The 23,034-nt window shown below is 40.6% G+C and overlaps 1 protein-coding gene across 1 annotated transcript in view; it reads right to left on the bottom strand.

The window, feature by feature from the left end:
- jef (major facilitator superfamily domain-containing protein 6 jef) overlaps nt 1-19,712 on the bottom strand; it is a 38,541-nt gene extending 18,829 nt beyond the window's left edge. The window contains exons 1-4 of the mRNA XM_053789702.2: nt 18,900-19,712; nt 17,543-17,687; nt 9,639-9,938; nt 8,864-9,031 (exon numbers count right to left, since the gene is read on the bottom strand). Of these exons, the coding sequence (XP_053645677.1) occupies nt 8,864-9,031; nt 9,639-9,938; nt 17,543-17,687; nt 18,900-19,348 (1,062 nt within the window). The 5' untranslated portion in view covers nt 19,349-19,712. The remainder of the gene's footprint in view (nt 1-8,863; nt 9,032-9,638; nt 9,939-17,542; nt 17,688-18,899) is intronic.
- Between the last annotated feature and the right edge of the window lie 3,322 nt (nt 19,713-23,034).

Here is a 23,034-nt window from a genome sequence, read left to right as displayed (position 1 = left end):
CAGATGATTGCTGATGTTATGAATGAAAAGAAGTTGGATGTCCTGGCCCTAAGCGAAACAAAGCTGAAGGGGGTAGGAGAGTTTCAGTGGGGGGAAATAAATGGGATTAAATCTGGAGTATCTGAGAGAGTTAGAGCAAAGGAAGGGGTAGCAGTAATGTTAAATGATCAGTTATGGAAGGAGAAAAGAGAATATGAATGTGTAAATTCAAGAATTATGTGGATTAAAGTAAAGGTTGGATGCGAGAAGTGGGTCATAATAAGCGTGTATGCACCTGGAGAAGAGAGAAATGCAGAGGAGAGAGAGAGATTTTGGGAGATGTTAAGTGAATGTATAGGAGCCTTTGAACCAAATGAGAGAGTAATTGTGGTAGGGGACCTGAATGCTAAAGTAGGAGAAACCTTTAGAGAGGGTGTGGTAGGTAAGTTTGGGGTGCCAGGTGTAAATGATAATGGGAGCCCTTTGATTGAACTTTGTATAGAAAGGGGTTTAGTTATAGGTAATACATATTTTAAGAAAAAGAGGATAAATAAGTATACACGATATGATGTAGGGCGAAATGACAGTAGTTTGTTGGATTATGTATTGGTAGATAAAAGACTGTTGAGTAGACTTCAGGATGTACATGTTTATAGAGGGGCCACAGATATATCAGATCACTTTCTAGTTGTAGCTACACTGAGAGTAAAAGGTAGATGGGATACAAGGAGAATAGAAGCATCAGGGAAGAGAGAGGTGAAGGTTTATAAACTAAAAGAGGAGGCAGTTAGGGTAAGATATAAACAGCTATTGGAGGATAGATGGGCTAATGAGAGCATAGGCAATGGGGTCGAAGAGGTATGGGCTAGGTTTAAAAATGTAGTGTTAGAGTGTTCAGCAGAAGTTTGTGGTTACAGGAAAGTGGGTGCAGGAGGGAAGAGGAGCGATTGGTGGAATGATGATGTAAAGAGAGTAGTAAGGGAGAAAAAGTTAGCATATGAGAAGTTTTTACAAAGTAGAAGTGATGCAAGGAGGGAAGAGTATATGGAGAAAAAGAGAGAAGTTAAGAGAGTGGTGAAGCAATGTAAAAAGAGAGCAAATGAGAGAGTGGGTGAGATGTTATCAACAAATTTTGTTGAAAATAAGAAAAAGTTTTGGAGTGAGATTAACAAGTTAAGAAAGCCTAGAGAACAAATGGATTTGTCAGTTAAAAATAGGAGAGGAGAGTTATTAAATGGAGAGTTAGAGGTATTGGGAAGATGGAGGGAATATTTTGAGGAATTGTTAAATGTTGATGAAGATAGGGAAGCTGTGATTTCGTGTATAGGGCAAGGAGGAATAACATCTTGTAGGAGTGAGGAAGAGCCAGTTGTGAGTGTGGGGGAAGTTCGTGAGGCAGTAGGTAAAATGAAAGGGGGTAAGGCAGCCGGGATTGATGGGATAAAGATAGAAATGTTAAAAGCAGGTGGGGATATAGTTTTGGAGTGGTTGGTGCAATTATTTAATAAATGTATGGAAGAGGGTAAGGTACCTAGGGATTGGCAGAGAGCATGCATAGTTCCTTTGTATAAAGGCAAAGGGGATAAAAGAGAGTGCAAAAATTATAGGGGGATAAGTCTGTTGAGTGTACCTGGTAAGGTGTATGGTAGAGTTATAATTGAAAGAATTAAGAGTAAGACGGAGAATAGGATAGCAGATGAACAAGGAGGCTTTAGGAAAGGTAGGGGGTGTGTGGACCAGGTGTTTACAGTGAAACATATAAGTGAACAGTATTTAGATAAGGCTAAAGAGGTCTTTGTGGCATTTATGGATTTGGAAAAGGCGTATGACAGGGTGGATAGGGGGGCAATGTGGCAGATGTTGCAAGTGTATGGTGTAGGAGGTAGGTTACTGAAAGCAGTGAAGAGTTTTTACGAGGATAGTGAGGCTCAAGTTAGAGTATGTAGGAAAGAGGGAAATTTTTTCCCAGTAAAGGTAGGCCTTAGACAAGGATGTGTGATGTCACCGTGGTTGTTTAATATATTTATAGATGGGGTTGTAAGAGAAGTAAATGCGAGGGTCTTGGCAAGAGGCGTGGAGTTAAAAGATAAAGAATCACACACAAAATGGGAGTTGTCACAGCTGCTCTTTGCTGATGACACTGTGCTCTTGGGAGATTCTGAAGAGAAGTTGCAGAGATTGGTGGATGAATTTGGTAGGGTGTGCAAAAGAAGAAAATTAAAGGTGAATACAGGAAAGAGTAAGGTTATGAGGATAACAAAAAGATTAGGTGATGAAAGATTGAATATCAGATTGGAGGGAGAGAGTATGGAGGAGGTGAACGTATTCAGATATTTGGGAGTGGACGTGTCAGCGGATGGGTCTATGAAAGATGAGGTGAATCATAGAATTGATGAGGGAAAAAGAGTGAGTGGTGCACTTAGGAGTCTGTGGAGACAAAGAACTTTGTCCTTGGAGGCAAAGAGGGGAATGTATGAGAGTATAGTTTTACCAACGCTCTTATATGGGTGTGAAGCGTGGGTGATGAATGTTGCAGCGAGGAGAAGGCTGGAGGCAGTGGAGATGTCATGTCTGAGGGCAATGTGTGGTGTGAATATAATGCAGAGAATTCGTAGTTTGGAAGTTAGGAGGAGGTGCGGGATTACCAAAACTGTTGTCCAGAGGGCTGAGGAAGGGTTGTTGAGGTGGTTCGGACATGTAGAGAGAATGGAGCGAAACAGAATGACTTCAAGAGTGTATCAGTCTGTAGTGGAAGGAAGGCGGGGTAGGGGTCGGCCTAGGAAGGGTTGGAGGGAGGGGGTAAAGGAGGTTTTGTGTGCGAGGGGCTTGGACTTCCAGCAGGCATGCGTGAGCGTGTTTGATAGGAGTGAATGGAGACAAATGGTTTTTAATACTTGACGTGCTGTTGGAGTGTGAGCAAAGTAACATTTATGAAGGGATTCAGGGAAACCGGCAGGCCGGACTTGAGTCCTGGAGATGGGAAGTACAGTGCCTGCACTCTGAAGGAGGGGTGTTAATGTTGCAGTTTAAAAACTGTAGTGTAAAGCACCCTTCTGGCAAGACAGTGATGGAGTGAATGATGGTGAAAGTTTTTCTTTTTCGGGCCACCCTGCCTTGGTGGGAATCGGCCAGTGTGATAATAAAAAAAATATATATATATATATATATATATATATATATATATATATATATATATATATATATATATATATAGCTTCCCATTTTCAGGACTCAAGTCCGGTTATATAAAATAACCGGTTTCCCTGAATCCCTTCACTAAATATTACCCTGCTCACACTCCAACAGCTCGTCAGGTCCCAAGTACCATTCGTCTCCATTCACTCCTTTCTAACATGCTCATGCACGCTTGCTTGAAGTCCAAACCCCTCGCCCACAACACCTCCTTTACCCCCCTCCCTCCAACCTTTTCGAGGATGACCCCTATCCCACCTTCCTTCCCTATCAGATTTATATGCTCTCCATGTCATTCTACTTTGATCCATTCTCTAAATGATCAAACCACCTCAACAAACCCTCTTCAGCCCTCTGACTAATACTTTTATTAACTCCACATTCTGCAGGATTGGTGGGCTGAGCACGTCGACTCTGGGCTGGGGGACTGATTGCCTCGTGCTCCTCTCCTTGCGCCTTCCTCTTTGTGTTGGACTGGTGGGGCCGCTGTGTGGCGGGGCGTTTCCTGAATAAAGATTCCCATATGCTGCATAAGTGTCTCAATCTTCAACTTGTCGGTTTTTCAAACCATTCATCACAACTGTCAGACACTGCAGCATCATGGGATCTTCTTACAAAGAATTCTTCAACGCTTGTCCAACCTTTGGACAAAGACCTACTTCGACTAGTGGATGGTACCACTATGATCCCGCCTCCGTCTGCTTCAAGTCACCTCACTACAGTATATAAGCCACGTCTACGGCCCTATGCTGTACATTCTACAAGATTGATGGACTGAACACATCGACTCCAGGCTGAGGGACTGATTACCTCATACTCCTCTCCTTACGCCTTCCTCTTTGTATTGGACTGATGAAGCCACTGTGTGGCGAAACGTTTCCTGAATAAAGATTCCCATATGCTGCATAAGTGTCTCAATCTTCAACTTGTCGGTTTTTCAAACCATTCATCACAACTGTCAGACACTGCAGCATCATGGGATCTTCTTACAAAGAATTCTTCAACGCTTGTCCAACCTTTGGACAAAGACCTACTTCGACTAGTGGATGGTACCACTATGATCCCGCCTCCGTCTGCTTCAAGTCACCTCACTACAGTATATAAGCCACGTCTACGGCCCTATGCTGTACATTCTACAAGATTGATGGACTGAACACATCGACTCCAGGCTGAGGGACTGATTACCTCATACTCCTCTCCTTACGCCTTCCTCTTTGTATTGGACTGATGAAGCCACTGTGTGGCGAAACGTTTCCTGAATAAAGATTCCCATATGCTGCATAAGTGTCTCAATCTTCAACTTGTCGGTTTTTCAAACCATTCATCACAACTGTCAGACACTGCAGCATCATGGGATCTTCTTACAAAGAATTCTTCAACGCTTGTCCAACCTTTGGACAAAGACCTACTTCGACTAGTGGATGGTACCACTATGATCCCGCCTCCGTCTGCTTCAAGTCACCTCACTACAGTATATAAGCCACGTCTACGGCCCTATGCTGTACATTCTACAAGATTGATGGACTGAACACATCGACTCCAGGCTGAGGGACTGATTACCTCATACTCCTCTCCTTACGCCTTCCTCTTTGTATTGGACTGGTGAAGCCACTGTGTGGCGAAACGTTTCCTGAATAAAGATTCCCATATGCTGCATAAGTGTCTCAATCTTCAGAATACAAAGAGTAATAGTCAATAGAGTAAAATCTGAGGCGGCTACGGTGAAAAGCTCTGTTCCGCAAGGCAGAGTACTTGCTCCCATCTTGTTTCTCATCCTCATAGCTGACATAAACAAGGATGTCAGCCACAGCACCTTGTCTTCCTTTGCAGATGACACCCGAATCTGCATGACAGTGTCTTCCATTGCAGACACTGCAAGGCTCCAGACGGACATCAACCAAATATTTCAGTGGGCTGCAGAAAACAATATGAAGTTCAACGATGAGAAATTTCAATTACTCCGATGTGGTAAACATGAGGAAATTAAAACTTCATCAGAGTATAAAACAATTTCCAGCCACACAATAGAGTGAAAAACTAACATCAAAGACCTGGGAGTGATCATGTCGGAGGATCTCACCTTCAAGGACCATAACATTGTATCAATCGCATATGCTAGAAAAATGACAGGATGGATAATGAGAACCTTCAAAACTAGGGATGCCAAGCCAATGACACTCTTCAGGTCGCTTGCTCGATATGGGATGGAATATTGCTGCACACTAACAGCACCTTTCAAGGCAGGTGAAATTGTTGACCTAGAAAATGTACAGAGAACCTACACGGCGCGCATAACGGAGATAAAACACCTCAATTACTGGGAGCGCTTGAGGTTTCTAAACCTGTATTCCCTGGAACACAGGAGGGAGAGATACATGATTATATACACCTGGAAAATCCTAGAGGGACTAGTACCGAACTTGCACACGAAAATCACTCACTACGAAAGCAAAAGACTTGGCAGACGATGCACCATCCCCCCAATGAAAAGCAGGGGTGTCACTAGCACGTTAAGAGACCATACAATAAGTGTCAGGGGCCCGAGACTGTTCAACTGCCTCCCAGCACACATAAGGGGGATTACCAACAGACCCCTGGCAGTCTTCAAGCTGGCACTGGACAAGCACCTAAAGTCAGTTCCTGATCAGCCGGGCTGTGGCTCGTACGTTGGTTTGCGTGCAGCCAGCAGCAACAGCCTGGTTGATCAGGCGCTGATCCACCAGGAGGCCTGGTCACAGACCGGGCCGCGGGGGCGTTGACCCCCGAAACTCTCTCCAGGTAAACTCCAGGTAAAACACCTTCTCCTAATTTCCACACTCCGAATTTTCTGCATAATATTTACACCACACATTGCCCTTAGACAGGACATCTCCACTGCCTCCAACCACCTCCTCGCTGCAGAATTTACAACCCAAGCTTCACACCCATATAAGAGTGTTGGTACTACTATACTTTCATACATTCCCTTCTTTGCCTCCATAGATAATATTTTTTGCCTCCACATATACCTCAGTGCACCACTCACCTTTTTTCCTTCATCAATTCTATGATTAACCTCATCCTTCATAACTCCATCTGCTGACACGTCAACCGCCAAATATCTGAAAACATTCACTTGTTCCATACTCCTCTTCCCCAATTTGATATCCAATTTTTCTTTATCTAAATCACTTGATACTCTCATCACCTTACTCTTTTCTATGTTCACTTTCAACTTTCTACCTTTACACACACACTCCCAAATTCGTCCACTAACCTTTGCAATTTTTCTTTAGAATCTTCCATAAGCACAGTATCATCAGCAAAAAGTGTCACTTCCCATTTTGTATTTAATTCAACATAATTTAATCCCACCCCTCTCCTGAACACCCTAGCATTTACTTCTCTTACAACCCCATCTATAAATATATTAAACAACCATGGTGACATTACACATCCCTGTCTAAGACCTACTTTTACCGGGAAGTAGTCTCCCTCTCTTCTACGCACCCTAACCTGAGCCTCACTATCCTCATAAAAACGCTTTACAGCATTTAGTAACTTACCACCTATTCCATATACTTGCAACATCTGCCACATTGCTCCCCTATCCACATTTTAGGCAAATCTTAAAGAGACGCCAGAAACAGGCCTCTCTGGACAGATTTTATGTGTTACAGGGGCCCAGTGACTCTCAAGCTGGCCCTAGTGCCAGTAAAAGACAAAGAAGGGAAGTAACCACAGGTAGGGCTTTGAAATCCTTATGGAAGGGGATTCCCCTTCCATACAATAACCTCTCCGCCCTCTCCCCTCCTCCTCGTCTTCCATATGCCAACAGGAGTCTTCAATAAAGGTAAAAGTGATGTTAAATGTTCATTTATCCATTAGTCATTTGTATTTATTTTTTATTGTTTTCTGTATGTAAAACTATAGTTATTCTCTATAAAATGTATTTTTTTTAAATATTTTTGGGTGTCTGGAATGAATTAATTGGATTTACATTATTTGTATGGGAAATATTACTACAGTTTTCATACAAATCGGTTTTCGGCCGACTTTCTGGAATGGATTAAAAATGAAAACTGGGGTTCCACTGTATATATGTGTAATGTACTCCATGGGAAAGTGGAACAGAATTCTTCCTCTGTAAGCCATGCGTATTGTAAGAGGTGACTAAAATGCCGGGAGCAAGGGACTAGTAACCTCTTCTCCTGTATACATTACTAAATGTAAAAGGATAAATTTTCGTTTTTCCTTTTGGGCCACCCCGCCTCGGTGGGATACGGCCGGTGTGTTGAAAGAAAGAAGAAAAAAGAGAAACTTTTGTTTTTCTTTTTGGGTCACGCTGCCTAGATGGGATATGGCCAGTTTGTTAAAAAAATATATATATAATGTACTTTTTTACTTTATCAGCCATTCCCCACCACAGTAGGATGATCCAAAAAAAGTGAATATACTGATCATTATTCATTCTTTGTCTTTTCAGAAGTGCATGGACATCACAATTCAAATGACCCTCTGAACTGCAACATTCCCACCCATCCTTAAGAGCTGAAATCCAGCTTGTTGGTTTCAATGAATCCCTTCACAGATATTACCTTTGTTACACATGGGCTTTATGAAATTAGTGACTTTACTCTAAAAATGTCCTCTTACCATATGTGTCAGCAATCCTGCCATTCCAATACAAGGCCTACTTGAAATGTAAAATTCTCCCCCTCTTTCTCCTACATACCCTAACCTGAGCATCACTTCTCATAAATCTCTGTAGAGCTTTTAAGAGCCTACCACCTATTCTACACCTTTGCAACACCAGCCAAATTACTTCCCTATCTATAATAGCATGTTATTTTCCAGATTCATAAATGCAACAAACTGCTTCTTACTCTTATCTAAATATTGTTCATTTACACAGTGTATATGCTTTAACACAAACACTTGATCCATACATTTCCTTCCCTTCCTCAATCCACCTTGCTCATCTGCAGTCATATTCTCTGCCTTTCCCACAACTCACTCAATACCAATTCTGCTATTCATGTTATAATTATTGTTACTGTTAATATTATGATTAAACTACAATATTAAAAGACTTTTATTCTGACAGTTCAGAGTAAAGTTTATTTCTTTGTAAAGGTTACCATGTGTAATTACAATTTTGATTTGCTAAGTACAAAGATAGCCACTATCATGCCGAGGCATTTTGGGCAGACTAATCCTAATACATAGTAACTAATTAAAACTAGATAAGATAATAGTACATAGTATCTACTATGTATAATTAAAACTAGACAAGTAGTAGTGGTTAACTATTTTATAATCTTATTTAAACTTAATACAAATGTGAGGTAGTAAGGTGGAGTAGGGTTCGGTAAAATAATCTTGAAATTGCACACAAAATCTACCTTACAAATAATGGTTCAGGTGGTAATATTTTATGGATCGGCAGAATTAAAAGCCTAGAGGTCACATAATAAAACTAATTAGCAGATGTTCTGTTGGATTTGGTCAGTTCATTTCAAAGCCCAACTCCATCTAGAGTAAACTAACAAACTCACGATGACCCCCAGGTGAAAAGGGGCAGCAGGTGTAAAGAGACTTGCCTTTATGTCTCGTCTAGCCCTGGAATTGAACCTGGGACCTTCCAATTGTGAGCCGAGTGCTCTATCACCGAGATACTGGTCACCTTACTTTTACCCCCATCCCTTCTCACCGCAGAATCTGCCAGAGTGAGAGCTGGGCAACTGAAGAATTCCCCTAAGATGACGACCAAAAGCAGCAGGAAGAAGACCTTCTGGACATCTGAAGACCTATATACAATGCTGGATAAGGGAGGTGATAGCCAATCCTCTTCTGCACCCTTGAAATCCTTGAAGTTGACCTAAAAGGAATAAAGTTTGGATTAGTTACATCCGATTTGTAGCATCTGCAAATACGAATAACTGGCAATATGTAAAGGAAAGTGAAAGTCACTGTACTGAGGTTAAAACTAGTCACACCTAGTTAATCGTCCAAGTTGGACTAAAACATCATCACAAATTTCAGGTATTTTTTTTTTTTTTTTTTTTGTCTTTACAAACAGTACATTGAGATTTTATATTTACAATAGTGGGTTGCAATGCAAAGTGAGCCTTTATTATGCCTAGGCATTATAGGCCAACTTAACATTATTGGCTTACAGTCTACTTAACACTAAGGAGTATATCATAGTTGTACAGTAGGATAGTAATTATTTCATAGTTGTACAGTAGAATATTATGACTAGATAATGGTCCAGGTCACACTGAAACATTATCATAAGTTTCAGTCTTCTATGTGTGGGTTATTTGTGTACTGCTCTGGAAGATGCTATGGAATGTATAAATATAGTACTGCATAATATCTAAAATAAATATTACAATGAGATAATGGAATATACCTACTTGTACTGTACTGACATTACAGGAAAATAAGGGATCACTGAATATGAAAAGCAAAATGAAACATACTGTATAATGGACAACATTTGGTGATTTGCCAATGACATGATCAGGTGGTAGTGGAGTGTCTCTCTTTCTTCTCCAGTGAGGCTCAGTAATGCTGCTTGGCCAATCCTTCATTTGCTGAAAGAACTGCTCATCAAGCTCATCTGGGGATGCCTGCTTCAGGGATCTCTTATGGTACAGGTGAGGAAGCACAGGCAGATCTGGCCCAGGCATGTCAGCTGCAATATTCTTCACAGAAGGTTCATCTGTATCTTCTGTGGTGATGAAGTATGCGCTGTGTTCCACACTTCGTTTGTTAACAGCCTGTGGTGAATTTAAGTAAACTTTATTCAGGTTCATTTCACAAATAATTTTGCAATCTGCTTTTTTCTTAAATTTCTATAATGGTTGTATTAGACACAAAATTATAATGGGTATAAAGTGGTGATAACTTATGAAAAATTTAATCTAGGATACACTATCAAAGCTAAATACTAGTACATGTATGTATATTTGACTGTTGGGTTATCCTTGCTAAATCTGTATAATTTACTGCTAGTAAATCCATATATATTCATGTTAACCCCTTGGGGCCTAGTTCCTGGGCCTTTTGTGTATCCATATGCTCTTGCCCTACCATCCACAGGATGGATATGGGGTGCACAATAAACTAGCCACTTTGGTGGCAAAATCTAAATCTAATCTCCAGTTTCTATACATACAGAATTTTTGAAAAACTACTCTACAAATATACATAGTATGATTTTTTGCAAATACTGTAGTACAACTGAAAAAAAAAAAGAGTCCAAAACTGAATAGCACATACATACTATGAAGACTTATTTTCACAAGGTATTAAATTTTGGATGTGATTTTCAATAGCATTTACATAGAAGGAGCTTTATGAGACTTGACTATATACAATAACAAAATGAGTATATAATAATTAGAAGAGAATTAAAATTAAAGAAAACTTTGAAAAATCTTGAGAATGTGTAGAAAATTTTGATTATCACCCACAGTATTATAAAATAAACTTAATACTTTATTAAAATAACACTTCAATCAGATACATACACTAGTTCCTACCTTTATAAACAGTACCATAACACTGACTAAAATAGGCTAAATAATAATCTGAAAAAAAAAGCATAAAATTGTGAGAGGCAGCTACAGCCATGACGATGGGGTAACAGACTAAAAAAATCAATAATGGGCCTTTCAAGAGGATGCCTCAGTGTTAGTGATAGGTACTTGATCCAAGGAATTTGAGCTACAGCTCCCTTCCTTGAATGAAGACTGACTGCCTTTTGGTCACCAAGCATTACATGACCCCTATGGTTATAGCAATATAGGTTCCCATCAATATTATAATAATGAGCCAGAAAGGACATTATGGACTTATTACCATAAAAAATCTGAAACTCGCAAAGTATTTAAATTAGTGGGTACAAATGACTGGATGAGATTTTATGACTGTTTGTACTGTAATTTGGACCCTTCAAGAGGTGCTTTGATGCTGGTGAAGGGCTCTTTATCTAAATAATTGGAGCTTCCTTCCCTTTCCTTGAATTAAATCTGATTTTCTCCTATTCCCTAGGTGCTACGATTATTATAATCATGGGGAAGTGCTAAACCCGTAGGATTATACAGCGTGTGGGGGGACATAGCAGGTATTCAGGCTTAATTCATGGAACTGTAACACAGATCCAATTCCCTAAATCAAGAGCCCCTCACAAGCATCAAGGAACCTCCCTTAAGGGGAGGTGCTGTATGAACTCTAAGAATTTAGCGAATTTAAGCACCTTCCCATGAATGCAATTTATTATAATCAAAAGAAGCGCTAAACCGCAAGGGTTATACAGCGCTCATGAATCCAATAACAATGTAATTAGAAATTAGATAAAACTACATTGGCACCTACCATGTTCTACATGACAGTTTACAAGGTTATAGCAAGAATTGTGTTCACCTAACATACTCATCCACATGATGGTTTTCCAGCTAAAGTACCGACTACTACTCGAGGAATTAGGGTATAGTTTGTTTCACAATACACATAACCTATGTACACTACCTAATGAGTAAGTATTTCTTGCACAAATTATTATTCTGGGTGATATTAGCAAACAACAATACATTAATTTTGGTCAGGCAGCACGTCTGGGATAATTAATCATTGCTTAATAAAGAATCATGTCACGCACCAGACCTACAGCCGAGGTAGTTAGTTTAATATCTTTATTATGCACCCCATACCCATCCCGTGGGCGGTAGTCAAAAGATTACAAAGGTACATAATGGGTCCAGGGACTGGACCCCAAAGTTATGATAGCTGAACTAGTTACAAAGGTAATGAACTCCAGGTAGATCTGGTCACAATCATGGCAAATTACAAAGGTAATGAATCAGCCTAGGCTTTGAGGTTCCACTACTTGGACCTGTTGTAACGAGACTCTGAGGTAAGATTAAGTTAGGTAAAAGGACACAAGTGCAACTATTGTGACATTTTATTGTGGCAACGTTTCGCTTGACACATTATTATTATTATTATTATTATTATTATTATTATTATTATTATTATTATTATTATTATTATTATTATTATTATTATTATTATTATTATTATTATCATCATCATCATCATCAAAAAGAAGCGCTAAGTCGCTTGACAAAGCTCCTGGAGAGCGAAACGTTGCCACAATAAAATGTCACATTAGTTGCACTTGTGTCCTTTTTCGGTAATTCTACCAACATTAATACAAGATTAATTCAAGTTCAAATTCAAAGTTTATTCTCTATAAGGATTACAATGCTGAGTTTACAGAAATTTGGTTATTGTTTGGTTTACATGTAGTAAAATTGTGATTACAGAGTGTACCACTAGAACGCTTAGCATGGCTAGGCATTTCGGGCAGACTTAGTTTAATTCTTAATTTTAAAATATTACAAATTATGAGGTAAGTTGGTATTATGGCTAAGTGACTAAATACTAGTTTGTGAGTTTAGCAATGTGAATGCTTTTGTTTTGGCACAGTTCATAGTTTCAGTATTGGAGTATCACAGGATTCATTATTTTAAGACTGAGATTAATATTTCTGTTTATGGTCAAATGAGTGAGCGAGTGTAAGTGTGAACCACCAGGTGGTATTCGTGTAGTTAGTTGACGGGGTGTATCAGGGAGATAAGATGTTTTCTAATGGTAGTTTTGAAGGTGATGAATGTGTCTGCAGTTCTAGAGTTCTCAGGTAGGGTATTCCAGATTTTAGGGCCTTTGACATACATTGAATTTTTGTAAAGGTTTAGTCGGACACGGGGAATGTCGTAGAGATGTTTGTTTCTGGTGTTATGCCTGTGGGTTCTGTCACAACTATCAAGAAAGCGTTTTAGGTCAAGGTTGATATTAGAGTTTAAGGCCCTGTAGATATAGATTGCACAGTAGTAAGTGTGGATGTACTGAACTGGGAGTAAGTTTAGATCTTTGAAGAGTGGGGGGGGGGTGTGTGCTGCCAGGGATGGGATTTAGTTATTATTCTTACTGCAGCTTTTTGTTGGGTTATTATTGGCTTTAGGTGTGTTGCTGCAGTTGATCCCCAAGCACAAATAGCATAGGTGAGGTATGGGTAAATAAGTGAGTGGTATAGTGTGAGAAGGGCATTTTGCGGCACGTAGTATCGTATCTTGGAGAGGATCCCAACCGTTTTGGATACTTTTTTGGCTATATGCTGGATATGGGTGCTGAAATTCAGGTTGTTGTCAAGGTATAAGCCTAGGAATTTTCCCCCATTATTTCTGGTAATTAGAGTGTTGTCAATCTTAATGTTAATTTGTTAAGTTAGATGGGTTTCGTTAAATTATATTATTTTTTTTTTACCATTTGCATAACAGAATACTACGTCATCTGTAAAACCAACTTAATATTGTACAATTCAATCTATAATTAATGACCCAAAAACCGCCAAGAAGTCATCTATTACCAAGGATAAGTTCTAGTGGTACACTCTGTAATCACTATTTTACTACATGTAAACCACACAATAACCAAATTTCTGTAAACTCAGCATTGTAATCCTTATAGAGAATAAACTTTGAATTTGAATTTGAATTCCCCTCAAGGAAGGTTCCTTGATGTTGGTGAGGGGCTCTTGATTTAGGGAATTGGATCTGTGCTCCAGTTCCCCGAATTAAGCCTGAATGCCTTCCACATCCCCCCCCCAGGCGCTGTATAATCCTCCGGGTTTAGCGCTTCCCCCTTAATTATAATAATAATAATAATTGAATTTGAATTTGAATTCTTTGAAGCAAGAGATCTTCCCCGCCATCAAGGCTCCTACCTGGTTGTAATATAATATCTAATAATATCTTTAGATACTACAAGTACATGTACATGGTATACAGGCCTAGCTGACGTCAATGACATACTATATAGAAAGCCCCTTGTTATACAGAGCATTTCGGGCAAATTACGTGTTTTGTCCCAGGATGCGACCCACACCAGTCGATTAACACCCATGTACCATTATACTGATGGGTGAACATAGACAACCGGTGTAAAGAAACACGCCCAATGTTTTTACCCTCGCTGGGAATCGAACCCAGACCCTCTCTATGATGGAGCCACTTCACCAGTGACTTTTCCTGAGTCCTGGTAAAAATGGGCGCCTGGCAGCTTTCGTATAAGTCTGAACAATTAAAATCTAGCGTGCCAGACATAAATGGAGGGATAGACTCTTGTCACCATGGAACAGAGGGATGCCATCGTTTGGGTTTAACAATTGTTGGGAAATGGTAGCGTCCAAATCCACGGTCGCCTTGATGAAGATACAGCAGACGCGACGGCGGGCGAGAGATTCTGTTGGGATGTGTGTTGTGTCTGAGTCAATATTGAGTCTTGACCCCTCAAAGAAGATCCCTCGATACTGGTGCTGCGCTTTTGATCCAAAGAAATGGTTCTATCTTCCCTTTTCTTAGAACCTAATTTTCCCTCAAGCGCTGTATGACCTCTACGGGTTTAGAGCTCCTCCCATGAATGTGCTCCATGGAGGAGCACAGGCGAACACAATAAGTTCACCAAAAACCCACACTTACTGCCTCTGAAATGGAATAGCACACTCTCCTAAGTATACTACTGTATTCTATTTCAGAGGCAGTAACTCGGCTTCAGTTGAAATGTCATATACTTCAAGTCTGCATGGGACGTTAAGAGAAGAGAGTTAGAAATTAAACTAATCAGGTTAAGGCTGAAAAAAATTCTATGTTGTCTGATAAACAGCACATTATTATTATAATACAAAAGAAGCGCTAAACCTACAAGGGTCATACAGCAATAAACAGTACAATATATTTGAAGATGAATTATTAAGGGTGTCCCGCAGCTCGATCATTAGCACACTCAGCTCACACACTGAGGTCCGGAGTTCGAATCTCCTCCGATACGGCTGGAAACATTAGGGACGTGTTTCCATAAGACACCTGCTGTCCCTGTTCCTGTCCTTGTTCACCCATCAGTTTATAATGGGTACCTGGGTGTTAGTCGACTGGTGTGGGTCGCATCCTGGGACAAAACTGACCTAATTTGTCCGAAATGCTCAGCATAACAAGCGGCTTTCTGTATAGTAGTATGTTATTGACGTTAGATAGGACTGTATACCATGTACATGTACTTGTAGTAAATAAAAATATTATTATCATTCGTATATTATTAATTATGTTGTGGCTCTTAGCGTCTTGCCATGAAGTGACAGTGGAATGGCAGTGTTTGATTGTGGCCAATACCTTGTATAAATAATTCAAAGCCATATATAAGCTAGTTATTATTTTTGTGGCTTAATTCACATCTGCATAAATAACTTATGGCTGTAACCAGATATAAGCATATTTCATTACCATCGTAACTTGCTTAGCTACCAAAACTTTGAGATCCAGTCTAATATTCTGACTACTGAACATTAAAATGGTATAAAATACCGACAGGTTGTTAGGTAAGACACATATGCAACAGTTAGGTATCTTTATTATGAAACGTTTCGCCTACACAGTAGACTTCTTCAGTCAAGTACAGAAAAGTTGATAGAAGCAGAAGATACTTGAAGACGATGTAATCAGTCCATCACCCTTAAAGTTTTGAGGTGGTCAGTCCCTCAGTCTGGAGAAGAGCATTGTTCCATACTATGGAACAATGCTCTTCTCCAGACTGAGGGACTGACCACCTCAAAACTTTAAGGGTGATGGACTGATTACATCGTCTTCAAGTATCTTCTGCTTCTATCAACTTTTCTGTACTTGACTGAAGAAGCCTACTGTGTAGGCGAAACGTTTCATAATAAAGATACCTAACTGTTGCACATTCTGACTACTACCCACACCATGGGTATGGAGTGCATAGTAAAGGATATTAAACTGAACTGTGTAGTCCTGTGAATATTATTTTCCACAACCAACAGTGGTAAAATGCTTTGGTCAAAAATTCAGTTGAAATTTTACTATAAATATCTGGTTGATCAACAATTCAGACCAACGGTACTGCCACCTAGATGCTGGTCGACTGGTGTGGGTGGCATGATGGATTGGAAGTATGCCGTATTATTAATTATTACTTATATTTAAGAGGAAGACACACAGCCATACAGAGCCTGTGGAATTAGAAGCAACCAGGTTCGATCTAAGGAGGGGGAGGACAGTTAATTCCTAGGATCGAGAGCCTCTCACCAATATCAAGGAAACTCTGGAGGAAATAGTATACCTTGGAGTAAGTTTCAGAGCTGAACCTGCTCTTAGTCTGAATCGAAATGCGTAAAAAAAAATAGTTTTCGTAAAAGGAGTCTTGATGTTGGTGAGGGGCTCTTGATTTAGGGAATTGGATCTGTGCTCCAGTTCCCCGAATTAAGCCTGAATGCCTTCCACACCCCCCCAGGCGCTGTATAATCCTCCGGGTTTAGCGCTTCCCCTTGATTTTAATAATTAAAAGTAAAAGGAGTGTGAAATGGCATCGTTAAGTCAGTTAGGTCAAGACAAAGCTTTCCAAGTCCATACCGTCTTCACCCTACGTTAGTGCCTTTAGTATACCTGGAGGATGTTTCGAGGGTCAACGCCCCCGCGGCCCAGTCCATGACCAGGCCTCATGGCGGACCAGGACCTGATCAACCAGGCTGTTACTGCTGGCCGCACGCAAACCGAGGAGCGGGGAGAGATCCCTGGTCCCTCAAATGTGAGATAGGACGCTATATAATAATAATAATAATAATAATAATAATAATAATAATAATAATAATAATTATTATTATTATTATTATTATTATTATTATTATTATTATTATTATTATCTATTTCTACAGGTATATGTACAACGTATATAGACCTACTATATAGAAAGCTCCTTGTTATCAAATCAAATCAAAGCTTATTCTCTATAAAGATTACACTGTGTGGTTTACATATTATATAAAACTAATTACAGAGAGGGCCACTATCACACCTAGCATGACTAGGCATTTCGGGCAGACTAAGATTAATTCAAAACTCTATATTGGTACAGATTAAGGAGCATATTGGTATTAAGGCTAAGTAACTGCATTGCAGTTCGTAAATTTAGCACTGTGAATGGTTTTGTTTTGGTACAATACATAGTTTCTATTGAAGCTCCTATATTGGAGTAACAAGCAAACTTTTGACTAGTTAAGATTCGGGCAAATTAGGTCAATCTTGTCCCCAGGATGCGACCCACACCAGTCGACTAACACCCAGGTACCTATTTTACTGCTAAGTGAACAGGGGCAGCCGTACCGGGGATCGAACCACGAACCTCAATTTGCGAGTTGAGTGCGCTAACAATTGAGCCACGGGACACTCATCAACCATCCCACGAGCAGCACGGTGGGAATCAAGCTTCAAGAAAAACACGAGTAATAGTAGAGCTTCTCAAGACTCACGTTAGTGTATGGAGTCTTGAGAATGTGATTAGTGCCGTTGAAGACGACGCAGGAAGTAGCTGGAGGCTGGATGAATCCTATGGCGAGTGTGAAGAGGATCCATGATCCCACCGAACACAGCAGCATCATCTTGCCCTTATGGAACCTGAACACGTAAAAGGTTTATATATACAATGAAATTCTACGTGAGAACCTCAGCTTCATTATAAAAAGTAGGTTCAGAACTGTCAGGAATATAATCTTCACTGGCTATTCAGTCGTCAATATAGGATGCATTATACTACATCTTTCTCTGATTCCATCGTGTCGGTATTGATTATCATTTGTCTCCAGAGGGGCAGAGTATGTTAAAGATGACTGAATATGGTAAAAACTGTTGCCAGGCTGTGGGGGGGGGATATGTAGACCTATTAATGTATGCGGCTGAAATAGGAAAACCTATTGAATGTGTGCCCTAAGATAAAGGCCTATTGATTGTGTGATCTAGGAGGAAGGCCTACTATTGATTGAGTGACTTAGGAGGAAGTCCCTAATGTTGTGACCTAGGAGGAAATCGTTTATTGATTATGTCCCGGAGACGACATGACTATATCCTAGGAAGAAAGCCTACCGTTGATTGTGAGCTCGAGGAGGAAGGCCTACTATTGATTGTGTCGGAGGAAGGTCTATTGATTGTGCCCTAGAAGTCTTGCTACAGTTTGATTGTTCCCTAGGATGAAGGCTTACTTCTAGGTGCCCCTAGGAGAAACACCTGCTAGCGACTGTCGTAAAGGGTATGAGAATGGCTGGAGGCGTAGAATGCGACGCTACATAGATTATCTGTAGACAGTTACAAGGGTCTCTGCTGTCCCCGCCACCCGGAAAATAATCATTCAATGGTTATAATTATAACTACATTTTTTTTTAAAGAAGTGGCCCGGAAAGTCAGGGAAAGGCCTCAGTCAGATGACCAAAAGTTCCAGCTACGGGTCATCTTTTGACTAGACCCGTGTCAGGAAGTGCTTGTCCAATTTCCTGATGAACCTACCTAACCTAACCCGCCACCCGACCCCAAACCAGTCCTCATTACGCCCATGTACTGCCTACATGGCGGCATATATTCGTTTTGATATTTTTTTTAAGTGTAAAGTATGTATCAACAATTGAAAATATCCAAAGAAAATGTGATTAATGAAAATGCATTAGAAGATTCTTTGTAGAAAATTACAAAATAAATCAGGGTCAGGATTTACCCAATACAGTTGTTTTGTATATATCAATTGACAATGTAAACATATACAGAAGAAAAAGAAAGGAACAACGGTGATGATCATCGATAATATAGGGAGGTGGTTTGATGTTGTCAAGTGTCTCTCACCTGTCAGCCATGGAACCCCAGAAGGGTGCTGCAATAAACTCTACGAATGGTCTGATGCCGATGAGTATACCCGTCTGTAAAGGATTCATCCCCATCTGTTTGAAATAGACAGCCATCAGGGGAAACAGACAACCGAAGGCAGCGAAAAAGAAGAAATAGAAGGTCTTGGCGATAAGCAATTCCTGATTAACGTTATTACAGAACATGTCTAAGAAATCAGAGCGGCCGCGGATTTTATGGGTAGCATCTTTGGGTTCAGGGTAGGCTGAGGGGTCAACCTCGCCTGTGGCATTAGGGTCCACGTAGGGGCGGGCCCCTGGGATCATGGGTGGTGACTTTATAGCTCCTGGGCCCTGGGATTGATCAGCAGGGTCTGTATAAAATTGAGTTTGTTGCTGCTGCTGCTCCATGGTGTAACCTTGGTAGTTATCGTTTCGTATAGAATCCATAGTCTAACAATAACCTGACTTTCACAGCGAAAGGTATTTCTGCTATGACTTGCCACTTCGGGGCATTGATAGAACTGTCGCAGTGACTTAATAACAGATGATGTAATGTGGTTTGAGTTTTCTCTTAAATCCTTTCCCGACAGTCAGGTTTCAGGAGACTGCCGGTCGATACGACCTGAGGTGAAGCCAAGGCAAATTTTCGTTTCTTATTGTATCATTCTACCTCACCCACACCCAGACATCCGCACAGTCCTCCCCAACACCACCGTAATGACCGAGGAAGCACTGCTAATAGAATAAAATAGGTGAGAGCGCGGGAACCGAGCCCGTTAGAGTAAGGGGTGAGTGGATCACACAGCAGAACTCTTGCCTCCCCACGTTATAATTCTCAGAGCGCAGGCGTAACATTTGACCTCTCACTAGTCTCAAGTTTATTGTAGCCTTCCCTCTTTTAGTAGTTATTGTCACACTCTCCCAATTACTGCAGTCGATTAGTTTTTTGGCGATAAAATCGTTTTAAAGAGGAAGGAAAAGTTAGTTTTTTTTAGGTATAGTTGTTGAGTTAAGGATGGGCGCGGGTGGTGTGTAGCAGCAAGAATCAATAGCAGCAGCTAGCGTCTTTTCTCTGGCTGCTACCTCACCTCCATCATCATCACATAACTTCATACTTGACACATGCACGCAATGTCTTACCTCAGTAATGGAACGCATAACTTCAGACTTATGACAATCATTATCATGGTGAAGTGCTAAACCTCTTGGGTTCATATAGCAGCTAGGGAATGGGAGATAATCAGGCTTGATATTATAGTGTAGCTTATGTTCCTTGGATCAAGATTCCTGGAACGCAGGCGGGAGAGATACATGATTATATACACCTGGAAAATCCTAGAGGGACTAGTACCGAACTTGCACACGAAAATCACTCACTACGAAAGCAAAAGACTTGGCAGACGATGCACCATCCCCCCAATGAAAAGCAGGGGTGTCACTAGCACGTTAAGAGACCATACAATAAGTGTCAGGGGCCCGAGACTGTTCAACTGCCTCACAGCATACATAAGGGGGATTACCAACAGACCCCTGGCAGTCTTCAAGCTGGCACTGGACAAGCACCTAAAGTCGGTTCCGGTGGCCTGGTGGCTAAAGCTCCCGCTTCACACACGGAGGGCCCGGGTTCGATTCCCGGCGGGTGGAAACATTTCGACACGTTTCCTTACACCTATTGTCCTGTTCACCTAGCAGCAAATAGGTACCTGGGTGTGGGTCGCATCCTGGGGGACAAGATTAAGGACCCCAATGGAAATAAGTTAGACAGTCCTCGATGACGCACTGACTTTCTTGGGTTATCCTGGGTGGCTAACCCTCCGGGGTTAAAAATCCGAACGAAATCTTATCTTACCAGCCGGGCTGTGGCTCGTACGTTGGTTTGCGTGCAGCCAGCAGCAACAGCCTGGTTGATCAGGCTCTGATCCACCAGGAGGCCTGGTCACAGACCGGGCCGCGGGGGCGTTGACCCCCGGAACTCTCTCCAGGTAAACTCCTTTACCAGTATACCAAGGCACCCTCTTCCGCCCCTTGAAGGAATACACACCACAAGCACGCAATGTGGTACATCAGTAATATAAACACGCATAACTATACCTGTTAAATTTCCCTATCCAAATACTTATGTACCCTTTGCTCTCAAGAACTTCATTAGATTACAATCCCATCTTCGTCTTAGAGTTTTGCTTAGGTCATACAGATAATCTAGCCAGAGTATGTTCTTTTCCACAAGGAAACCATTTTTTTTTTTTGAATCAAAAACATAGTTCAACAGAAGGCAATGAACTCTGAACAGAAAAACTTGTTTTCACTGAAATTAAGATGATTTTTATCTCGAGATATTTTAGTTGGTTTGTTAGGTTTAAAGCCTATCTTTTGTACTTGGGGTCATTTGGTTTAAGTTTACAACAATCGACTACGTAACGTAAGACCTGGTAAGTCTGCGTGTAGCCTGTGTACCACACTCTTACTCTAAAGTCTAAACTCTTAAAATAAGAATACAACTTAGCGCATATATTTCTGCGTGTACGTAACATTAGAGGGGTTACTAAGGCTATATTGCACCTGTTTACTAATCACTACAATGTGATTTTTTTTTTTTACACAGGGTTTGACAAGGTTAAGGATCCCTAGCTTTATTGACAAGCTATTTACAGGTTAAGGATTCCTAACTTTATTGGCAAGTTAAGAGCTGTTACCTACATCAGCTCATTTTCCTAACTTCATTGAAAAGAATTTTTTGAAAGAATTGTTATGAGACATACAAGTAGGGAACAGGATGAAGTTGGAGCCATCTGTGGGCCAGCATTTTCATTTGATCAACTGACTTTATCTCGTTGACATCATTATGCTGTACAAATGAGTTCCATACTCGAGTAAACTCTATGTGAATACACTGATAGTGTATATATATATAATATATATATATATATATATATATATATATATATATATATATATATATATATATATATATATATATATATATATATATTTAATATATATATATATATATATATATATATATATATATATATATATATATATATATATATATATATATATATATACACTTCTCAGTGCATACTCTGATCTAGAGATATAAAATTAATATTTTATCAACCAAAAAATAATCCATTGGTATACATTAAGCGATACTGTAAATACAGTTTTAGCTGTTGATTTCGCAAAGGTCATATATGAGCTGGGAACTTTTAAGTCTCCTTCTAGCAGGTTGGAGAGAGAGAGAGAGAGAGAGAGTGAGATTATTATTATTGTAATCAAAAAGAAGCGCTAAGCCACAAGGGCTATACAGCGCTGCAGGGCAGGAAGGAAGCGAGGGCATCAGGTGGCAAAAGGGAGGTAGATGAGTAATAGGTTACGGATAACAGCGGAGCAGTGGAGAGAGAGAGAGAGAGAGTGAGAGAGAGAGAGACAGAGAGAGCGAGCGATAGAGAGAGAGAGAGAGAGAGAGAGAGAGAGAGAGAGAGAGAGAGAGAGAGAGAGAGAGAGAGAGAGAGAGAGAGAAAGAAAGAGAGTGAGAGAGTTTGTGTGTGTACTCACCTATATGTGGTTGCATTGGTCGAGTCACAGCTCGTGGCCCCGCCTATTCGCTGGTCGCTACTAGGTCCCTTCTCTCTCTCTGTGTGTACTTGCCTAGTTGTGGTTGCAGGGGTCGATTCACAGCTCCTGGCCCTGCCTCTTCATTGGCCTCTATTAGGTCACTTCCTGCTCCATGAGCTTTATAACTGGAGAGAGTTACTCCAGGTATAAAGCTCATGGAGCAGGAAGAGTGACCTAGAAGCGGCCAGTGAAGAGGCGGGGCCAGGAGCTGTGAATCTCTTCTTTAAGCTATGTATGGATCCTGCCTCCCCTACATCACTTCCCAGACTATTCCAGTTCCTGACAACTCTGTGACTGAAAAAATACTTCCTAACATCCCTGTGATTCATCTGAGTCTTCAACTTCCAACTGTGACCCCTTGTTGCTGTGTCTCATCTCTGGAACATCCTGTCTCTGTCCACCTTGTCGATTTCTCTCAGTATTTTATATATCGTTTTCATATCCCCCCTATCTCTTCTGTCTTCTATTGTTTTCAGGTTGAATTCCCTTAACCTCTCCTCGTAGGACATTCCCCT

Source organism: Cherax quadricarinatus, chromosome 68 (genome assembly GCF_038502225.1).
Source record: "Cherax quadricarinatus isolate ZL_2023a chromosome 68, ASM3850222v1, whole genome shotgun sequence".
NCBI lineage: Eukaryota > Metazoa > Arthropoda > Malacostraca > Decapoda > Parastacidae > Cherax > Cherax quadricarinatus.
This window is presented reverse-complemented; position numbering and strand designations above follow the sequence as displayed.